At 44.4% G+C, this 10,223-nt stretch overlaps 1 protein-coding gene across 5 annotated transcripts in view; it reads left to right on the top strand.

Moving 5' to 3' along the window:
* The first annotated feature begins 3,502 nt into the window (after positions 1 to 3,502).
* Positions 3,503 to 10,223, top strand: part of urm1 (ubiquitin related modifier 1) — a 36,295-nt gene continuing 29,574 nt past the window's right edge. The window contains exons 1-2 of one of the 5 annotated variants that reach the window (XM_088615562.1): positions 3,546 to 3,614; positions 9,674 to 9,886. In XM_088615562.1, coding sequence (XP_088471688.1) covers positions 9,774 to 9,886 — 113 coding nt within the window. In that variant the 5' untranslated portion in view covers positions 3,546 to 3,614; positions 9,674 to 9,773. Of the gene's footprint in view, positions 3,615 to 9,673; positions 9,903 to 10,223 lie in introns of those variants that run through there. The other 4 variants (XM_088615564.1, XM_088615563.1, XM_088615566.1 and 1 more) reach the window with 4 other exon arrangements.

Raw genomic sequence — 10,223 nt, 5'->3', positions numbered from 1 at the left:
AGGTGAGAGGTTAAGGTAGATAAAAGGGGCCCAAAAAGATGTGAATCTAGGTGACAGATTCCAGGAGGAATGAAATACACTCAGAAGAAGCTGTAGCAGTAGTAATATTAAAACAAACCAACCCATATGAGAATTTAGTAAACAAGTATTTATTACATTTTAGGGCAGCTACAAAGCACAAAACTCACACCAATCTCCTGTATCCCCCTCTCACTCCATCCCCTCAGTGTAACCCCAGCGTATCCTGTACCCCACTAATGTGCGGATACTGTTATCCAGGGTGATGTCTTTGTTTCCAGCTTGGATCTTAAGGGGGGAAATTGGCAGCGTTCTCTTTTTTTTAATTCACCGCATTCTGCTTAAAAAGAAGGTTTGTATGTTTTTTTTCTTCCTGAACTCCTGGAAAAAAAAATGAAGGGCCTTTAAGATAGGGACTTCAAACTTCTGGAAGTAGGCTTGGCTGTATATCCCAACGGGAAGGACTCGGGGACCAGTGGCATTTGCCTGCTTTGTCATGTTACGAAGTCGAGTGTCTCGAAATTGCATCTCTTATTTTCCCCAGAGTCAACATGTGGGGGTGTAATCATGAAAAGGGTTCGATGTGCCAAATACGACCTTCCACTGCCGAACATTGAGGGAAAAAAAGTGGCCTTTAGCTTCCCGCAAGCAAGTGTTGGGTTTTGTTTTGCTTTTTGGGGCAGTTGCTTTAATAACAGTCAGGCCATATCCTGTGAGGAATTCATCCCATAGAGTAATTGGACAGGGTTTCATTTATTGGCGAGCTTAGCAAATGCGAATTGACTGAGTGACATGTCTTGGTGCTTTAATACTGTTGTCTAAATCCAGGCAGGCTTGTAGAACAGAGGTACACACACACCCCCACCCACCCACCCACACAGACCCCCCCCCCAGTGAGCCTTTTTCACATTTCAATCTGGTCTCCGGTCCCCCCTCCTCTCCGCAGTGTCCGTGTCAGGGAGCTCATCTCGGAGACGCACACTTGGGCTCTTCCGCTGCCTCCATCACGCGTCGTTGACGCGCGCAGTGAGCTCGGCTTTTGCATCTTGGAGAAGATATTCTGTCGTGGACACGCCGGCTCTCGCTGCTCAGCTTGTGCGTGCTTCAGAGGTGGCGGTGCCTCAGGCTGGTGGTCATCTTTGTCTTGAAACCTCCTCCCGAGAGTTAGATTAACCGGTTAACCGCTTCGGTCTAGACTTTTAAAGCGTCACGTTCCTCCGGCCTTGCGTGGCTGATTAAAAAAAAAAAAAAAAACCCGTCGCCTCTTAAATCAAGCTCCACTGATATCGAGGTGCTTGTGTCCGGTATTGAAGCAGGGGATGAAATGCAAAATTTTTCAATCTCTTTCCTGAAAGCCGGCGTCATTTCCCGTGTGGTATTGAGGTCCGGTTCTGCAACACTTACCAGGCATAAAAATCTTTATTATAATGGATGCAGATGATATATAACTTAGTAGGGGGTGGTAGTTTTGGAGATCCTTATTGTTTGAAGATTCTAGATGTCCCTAATTAAACACTAGGTACTGCAGTATCAGTCTTAATTAGTACCCGTGAACCCATTTGGAAATCTTTGTTTTAATTTAACGGAAGAGCCCAAATCTGAAAACTGGGGAAGCATTTTTTGGAAAGGTCCCATTCGAAATCCCCTCAATGTGGACGTTTAAGGTGTAGTGGGACCAGTAATGGAGAAGCCCCGTTATTCAAATGAGACCGAATTAACGTGATTGCCCTTCGATGCTGGAGAAGCGTGGGGTGGTGACATTTCCGGCTCACAAGTTGAACTTGATCCTACCAGCATGATCTCCCCGCAAAACATAAGACAGGCCACAAGCAATCAGACTTCATTCAGTCCCTGGAACCCATTAGGGAATTGTTGGTAGTGCTAATCGCTCCTTGATTCAAAGATCTCATCCACCCGTACTTTACAAGAAGTCCGAGTACCTGCTTCAATAACATGATTGGGTGCTTGTTGCATACCCCCACCACCCTTTGTGTAAAGAAATGCCCCCCCCCCCCCCCCCCAATGCACGCACCACCTTAGAACTGAAGCATCACTGAATCAGTAATAGAAAAACACTGGGCTTCTAGAATCGAGTGAAAAACATGGTTTCAACCAATTACAGTACCTCACCATTGCATAAAGTGGCCTTTTTTTGTCCAAAAAGAGGAAGATAAATAAATAAAAGATGTTGCTCTTTATTAAAAGCGTCGGAGTGCAGTGTTTTATTGTAATCCACAGTTAACCCTCGCTCCTCAGTATCTCTTGTAAGTGGGCAGGGTTTACAAAGCAAGCGCTGGGGGAGTTAAAACAGAAAAAAAGAAATGTGCGCTCAGACAGGACGACACGGGGAGCGATTTCAAGACGATAACTGATTGAGATGCTGATGCGCCGTGAATGGCGGATACACCTTTCCTTTAGTATCTTCTGTAATCTGAGGATTATGTGAGGTTTTTTTCCATGTATTTTTGACGTAACCCTCACATGATCATTGCTCTCTTTTGCAGAATGGTTCACGAGTGGAAGAGTAAGAATACGTTTATTTCTCTTTGACTCTGCTAGCAAACGCGTTGTTGGCTGGTACCCACGCCCAGAAGCGAAGCCTGGGCCGACACGACCCTAGACGTGCAGTTTTCCTCTACCGCCATCGGCGATCATAGTGCTCTCCCTGGGTCATTGTTGCAGTTTAACTACAGCTTTAATTAAAACACAATTGCCTGGCGAGGCGTAAGTGACTCTGGGTGGGGGTGTGGGGTGTTGGAGATGGAGTGGACAACACGGCCTCGGGTTTTTTTTTTTTTAGGGTGGGGGGAGACCCGGTACTAATCCTTTATTTTCATTGAGTTCAACGCGGCCAGCATTCTGGGGTCGGCCGCTCACTGATCTCCCCTTGACACCCTCTATTACCACATGAATGCGCGCCGGCCCCTCCGACAGAAGGCAAGAGATTTGCAATTCAAACTGCGCTGCACCAGTCCAAAACTGACACGGGGGCTCAACACGCACGGAGAGGGACTGGCGTGGGTGGTGGGGGGTTGGAGAGGGTGAGACAGAAGAAGAAGGCGAGGAGGACAGAGAGATCAACATATCTCAGAAGCGCACAGTTAGGACGTCCACAGAGGACACGTTTTGAAAAGTTACAACACCGACTTGGCTTGCTTATATGTTTAGGCTACGAGGTAGCTTTGCATATTCTAGTTATTTTCAGATGACCCTGAAATGTTTTCTGCATACTTCAACAAAAACGCTCAAATAAAAGTAAAAGCGTTAATAGTGCAGTGTGCAGAAAAGCGCTGTATAAGTAGGAGGAATGATTATAATCAATAATGAAAAATGTATTCAATCTCTTCCACGAAATATTACACGTGTGCATTTCTAGTTGTTGAAAATTATTTTAAAATTCTAAAAATCCCCCTTTCCCCAATTATTAGTAATCTTCTAAACGCCTCCTAGCTATAATTATAATATACATTTAATTCAATTAAACACATCTTGGCTGTGACGTGAGACTCCTTACGTCATTTCCTCCATTTCGGTCGAAAACTTCCGGGATACGGTGGTAATATGGCGGCGCCCATATCCTTACATCTGGAATTCGGGTGAGTCTTAATATGAGTTTTTAAACCCGGTCTTGCTCATAGGAAGTGTGTGCTCTGTGGTGCCTGATTTATAAGTCTGGTGCAATTTTGTAGATGCGTTTCCGTATCCCTAACTAATTATCGTGTTGTTATCAATCTGCTATTTGAAACTAACATCTTTGATGTGCATGTAAGCGCGGTAGGAAAATCGTTTGAAATTGATTAATCTGACACTTTCACTGTCTTGAATATGGGATGGTTTCCCTTTTAAAAATATAATATAAAGTTATTTTGTAGCGTGGCCAATGACTGGTAGTTAAAGCATCAATGAAAGATTGATAATTCCGAGAACGATTCACCTTCATGCCTCAGTTCTATTTGAAGGGGTTCATAAAATGTTCATAAATGAACATAAACATGTTCAGACGGGGACAGTAGCTACACCCTGATTTTATTCTTCCTTATTTAGCTGTGGAATTTGGGTCTTATTGTCCACACGTGTACAGAAGATGAAATTTCATCGCTGTGGAATCGAAATGCACATGACACTGCGTTTAGTATTCAGATGAGAATTGTGCCGGTTTTGAACGGGTAGGCTGGTGACGGCCTGCTTTATTGTGGATATAACTTGTAGATCCTCAACAGAACATTAGTTTCAATATTTAAAAGTTCATAAACCCCACTCTGCAGCGTTATCAAATGCTTCGCTACGACATTATCTTGCCTCAGCTCAACGGCCGCATATTGCCGATTCAGAAAGTATGAGTTGCGGAATAAACTGTTTGTTGTCACGCTTAAGGTGCTCAAACCGAGCACTGTGCCTTATGTATATAATAATAATTGCTTACACTTATGTAGCGCTTTTCTGGACACTCCACTCAAAGCGCTTTACAGGTAATTTGGATCCCCTCCACCACCAGTGTGCAGCCCAGCCCCACCTGGATGATGCGACGGCGGCCATAGTGCACCAGTCCGCTCCCCACACACCAGCTATTAGTGGGGAGGAGAACAGAGTAATGAGGCCAGTTCAGAGATGGGGATGATTAGGAGGCCATGTTTGGTAAAGGCCAGGGAGAAATTTGGCCAGGATGCCGGGGTAACACCCCTACTCTTTTCGAGAGACGCCCTGGGATTTTTAGTGACCACAGAGAGTCAGGACCTTGGTTTTACGTCTCATCTGAAGGACAGCGCCTGTTTACAGTATAGTGTCCCCCTCACTATACTGGGGCATTAGGACCCACTCAGACCGCAGGGTGAGTGCCCCTTACTGTCCCCACTAACACCTCTTCCAGCAGCAACCTCAGTTTCTCCCAGGAGGTCTCCCATCCAGGTACTGGCCAGGCTCACACCTGCTGAGCTCCAGTGGAGCTGCCAGTTGTGAGTTGCAGGGCGATAAGGCTGCTGGCTAAATCTGTTACCACTTAATTTATTTGAACGGTTCTTATAGTCAGTGCGACTTACATTTGTAAAGTGTTGGATTGAAGCTGTCTACCAAATGTTGTTTGTTCAGGGGTACAACAGCAGCTCCTCGCCCAGGATGTCAACTTTGCTGGTACAAGCTCAGAGCCCTGATCACAACTCCACTCTAATAACTATATATTATATGATTACCTCATGTTTTTTATATTTAAATCATTATATTATAAGCAGGTACGTAAATCCCGCTTGAGAAACAGAGCAGTTGGATTAGTTTTGCTGCTCTTCTGCTTTCGAAGGTTTGGGAAAAAGTGGAGGTATGTGTGCCAGGCAGTGTAGTCTTACAGAGATGAGCACTGTACCCCTGATCAGGGCACATCTTGGACTGCCTAAAGCAGTAATCTAGTCCAGGGCTACTACTGAAGTAACTGATAGCAGCACTACCACCATGAAGACAGATCCTATCAGATCTTAGAAACTTATCGAGTCTGATTTGGTCAATACTGGGAAGCCAGCATGCTGCTGTAATTAATGTTTGTGGACCAGTAGGTGGTGCTGTTTCCTGTGGACCAGAATTAGCAAAAAAAGGAGGTGTTGCTCTTCAGATGAGACTGTAAAGTGCTTTGCTGCTACTTTGGTCGTGAATTCTTTGGTTATTAAAGATCCTATGGAACTGTTCATAAAAGTGGTAGTGTTAAGGGAGTTCTTGATCAATTACAGTCTGTATTTGCATAATGCTTAATTTGTATTAATTCTCTTATTGGAATTCCTTCCTTCCCCTGCTGTGTAAGGATCTGCTGGAACATAATGGGTGCTGTGGGTTACCCACATGGGTGAAGAGCTCTGGTGTTGGATGAAGTCGGTCTCCTCCTGTATGTTTAGTGTTTTGAGATCATTTGAGTTGAAAAGCTCTGTACAAATGGAATTCATTTTTATTAACTGATCCACTTCTGGGCTCATTGTAATCTAAGGACAAATTCACAATTTTACAGTCAAGCTAAGAGTCACGATAAGGAGGGGGTTTTAAACCGTCTGAAGTTATTGCTGAATGAAGATGACATTTCTGACCTTTGAAAGTTAGTATTGCAGAAATAATTCTGGAAGAAGTTATTAAATTATTTTTTTCAGAGACATTCATTATTATATCTGCTGTACAATGGCGAACCCTGCCCTCTGACCCCCAGCTTCTCTCCCTGTCTGTGTGTCTCATGGAGAGCAAGCTGGGGTATGTGAAAAAGATGAATTCCTAATGCAAGAAATTGTATATGGCTAATAAGGTCTTATCTTATCTTATTTGAAATTTTGACACAAAACATATTTTTAAAACCATTATTTCTTTAATGTTTTTGACGGAAATTCCAGGGCGTAAAATTGTGTATACTGGCTTTCTTGGAGATGTTGTCTCAAGCAGTAAAATGTATAATACTGTACTGAAGATGTTTTTAGCTACTTTACTTTATTTTATGATCTCATATTTTGATATAAATGTGATAAAACAGCATCGTAAGAATACAAAAAAAATCTTATTTCCATTGACACTTTTATGGTGTGTTTTGTTATGAGGGTACAGTAATCCTCTCTTTTATACGGTGTCCTGAAATTTGAACGGGCAAAAAGATTTGTAGACGCAAAGAGTAAGAATAGGTAATATACTATAAATTGCCTTCACTATTTGTGGTTTAATTTCTATTGCTGTATTCATTTAAATTAATAGCAAGATGTGTGTGGGTTGCATTATTTACTGTGTAAACACTAGCCTTACTAGATATATCTATGTCATATGTCAGCTTAAATCTTTAATGGATCCAAAAGTTGATTTCAAATAAGCTGTGTTCAATTAAGATCTGACCTTTAAAGATGTACCGGTGCGTAATCAAGGCAGATATGTTATGTGCACTGATGTTTCTTGTCAATAAAATCCTTTATCCCGTCGTCAGTTTTGCTCTGTGTACGTTCCTTGACTTAATCTGGAAAAACAGGACGTGAAGGTAGAATTTGGCACAATAGCACATAGCATCCCTGGAACTCGCTGTTGCAGTCCGACTAATCCGTTTAATGTTTTGATTGAAATCTACTACTTTCAGACAGATTCCGTCGAATAATGGCTGTGGTGTTTTTGTGAATAAAACCGAGGTGTATTTCATCATCCACATTCCATGTTCCTTGTCCATCACAAGGCAAGCTCCCAGTGAGGTGCATTTGCTGAGGTATGGTAGGATGCATCACTTTGCAGCCAGCAAGGCCAGATGCTTATCTCCGAGCCTGCATTTAAAACAGTGACTTATCAACAGAGTGCAAGAAAAGAGCTGTTCTTGAATATTTCTTGACCCGATGACCAAGTGGCGATACCTCCAGTGTGTCATTGATTGTGCAGAATTAAGCTCCGAGCACTCTTAAAGTAATTGCAGTTTTAATTACCCCCTCTCCTTCACTCCCATTTGGAAGAAGATAAAAAGACAAGAAAGGAAGTGCACAAGCTCAATAGCTCCCCGGCCTTTCACGGCCCGCTCGCCATTGGTAACCCTGTCCCTCTCATTGAATGCCACCCTCCTAAAACAAGCTGTTGTTTTCTGCACTACAAATAGGATTCTTTCAGGAGCATATCTGTTTTGGTCTTTCACTCTTCCTTCCATTATGTTCGCCCTAATTGAACTGTAGCACAAAAGACGAGGGTTAATCGTTAATGGCAAAGAGTGTTTAAATGACTGCTGACTGCCAGAGAATACTTAATGCTCTTTTTTTTGGGTGGGGGGGGGTAGGATTTCAAAGGGCCTTTTATATACCACCAGCGCTGATAGTTTATATCGCTGAGAATAGGTGTGTACAGTAGTTTTGGAAAGACAAAGGGTCTTTCTGCATGCTACTCGGGGGCGATTCCGAAATCGGTCATAAATCATTCCAGGGTTCTCTGCAGGCCTGTCAGAGTAGCGGCCGTTGCATAAGGGGAGTTTTCCGGGCGTCTGGGTGACATCAACTAATAGAATTCCATTTGTAGTTTGCAAACTTTTTTAAGAAGGCGATTGGCCTTTTAAGCTGTTTAGAAAATGAATCCAATTGTGTGTTTATGGAGTATAATACAATTGCTTCGGATGGTTTCGCATTATGGGAATGGAGGTGGATGCTGCACATTGGTGGTGGTAGTGGGATTCCCCATGACCTGTAAAGCGCTTTGAGTGGAGTGTTCAGAAAAGTGCTTTATAAGTGTAAGCAATTATTATTGTAAGACTACTGCAGGGATTATTGTGGTTTTGATGGAGACTATTGCTGGTGGATGCCAGTGTTTTCTGATCCTCTGGTCTCCCATGTTTTATTCCTTCATTGAAAGCGAGTGTGTGCTGAAACCTCGGTCTTCGCCGATTTCGTCCCCTGACTACATCTCCCTCCTCGGCGGCTCAGGGGTGCGTGTCAGCGCTGAAGAGTGCTGCTCTGGTACACACAGGCAGTGGAGACAGTGGACTCCTGGTCCGCCTCACTGAGCAGCTCAGACAACAGCTCTTCTTTGCCGATATCATGGGTTTGGCAGCTGTGCCAATCTTTAAATATCTGGGGCACACAACTGCACAGTTTTCCCGAGATGTGAAGCGGTCTTTATTGGGCGCGCACCTGCTCGATGTGGTCTCACACTTGGACCCTTTCTTTTCAGACAGACAAAGATCGGCACTTATTGGACTCCTGATTTCTGTTTGAATAAGGCATGCCTGTTTTCTGTGCGAGCGAGGAACATCTGTGTGGGCTTGTATGGAGGGAAGCATCTCTTAACCCGTTCCTTACCTGTTCCTTGCATGTGCGCGTGCCAATCGGGGAGCAGTTTTGTTCCTCCCATAAAGCAAAATCAAAGGGGAGGGCTGTTTTCTATGACACAATGACACCGATTTCAGGTTCTGCCGAAATAGCTCTGGAGGCAGCTTGCAAACCGTGTTCCCTCCGTCTCATGTGCTGCGGTACTGCCTGTTTTCATGCTCGAGTGGCATGCTGCAAAATTCGTTTGCTCCAGCTCAAGTTGCCGTTTTGTTAGCGCAGCGGTTGTCGGTTTTAGTCTGTGCTGCGTTGCGCCGCGGAACCTAGTGCTGAATTTTCAGTCGGCTTCAAGAGAACCACGCTACAGTTTACATTGCCGAAAACAGAGTGACTTGGAATTACACGCTTATGCGGAAATCCTGTGTGTTTGAGAGAATTAAAGAGACGGACAGTGACATTTTTTGAGTGGCCCTGAAAATAAAGAAAAAGTGTGTGTGTGTGTGTGTGTATATATATATACTGGGGAGGTCTTTTAAAGTCCACCGAAATGAGCGACAGAAGATACAAAATGGATCATTAATGCATTGCTGCATATCCAGTAATTGCAATAAGCATATTGAGTTAAAAGGCTTGGATTGCATTTTGCATGACAAAATGACCCATTACTTATAAGCTGCTCGCTCATCCGTTCACTTTTATGGGTGAGCCGGCCCAACCTCCGTTGTCTAGAATGGACCGTGTCGGAGTAATGCTATGACAAATAAAGGTTTTCCATGGATGCTACCATTCAGTGTGTTCATTAATGGAAATCCAGGAGTTGGGGGGATTTCATTATGGGCATTGGGCTACGGAGCTGTCTTTATTTGCTCTTTTCTTCCCCCCCATCTCCTCTTTTTTTTTTTTCCCTCTCTCTTTCTTAATCCCAGCATCCTGCTTTTCCTCCCGCATTGGGGTCACAATGGAGATTATTGCTTAGCTGGCCAAAGGGGATTGATCTCCCCGTCTGACCCTGGGGGTCTCTCCTGAATGCAGGCGATTTACTCCGTACGTCCAAGACGGACCAGGGGGCGAGGGGGTGGACCTGCAGGCCGAGACGTTGGACTGCACATCAAACATTCCTGGGGGATCCGGTCACGGAGGTGGGATCTCTGCATTGTGCGTGGCTGCCATTAAAGGTCATGTCCAGCCCTGGCTGTAGGAGATCAGCTTAAAGGGGGGGGGAAGGGAGGAGTCCCCACGGTTCCCTTCCCACGATGTCGGTGCGGAGAGCTCGAGGACACACACCTTGATAGCCGAGCCCGCTTGATCCCTGGATCAAAATGAAAATTGCTCTTCAGGATAAAGGACCACCAACACAGGCGGGCCTTTGTCTGCGCACTGAGCCTCCAGTCTCGCCGAGGCCCGAATTTGTGTTCCTTTTCAAAAGCAGTTTGTAACTCCACAGAATATCAGCGGACATTCTAAGGTTCCTCAGTG

This window comes from Lepisosteus platostomus, chromosome 21 (genome assembly GCF_059453375.1).
Source record: "Lepisosteus platostomus isolate fLepPlt1 chromosome 21, fLepPlt1.hap1, whole genome shotgun sequence".
Classification (NCBI taxonomy): domain Eukaryota; kingdom Metazoa; phylum Chordata; class Actinopteri; order Semionotiformes; family Lepisosteidae; genus Lepisosteus; species Lepisosteus platostomus.
This window is presented reverse-complemented; position numbering and strand designations above follow the sequence as displayed.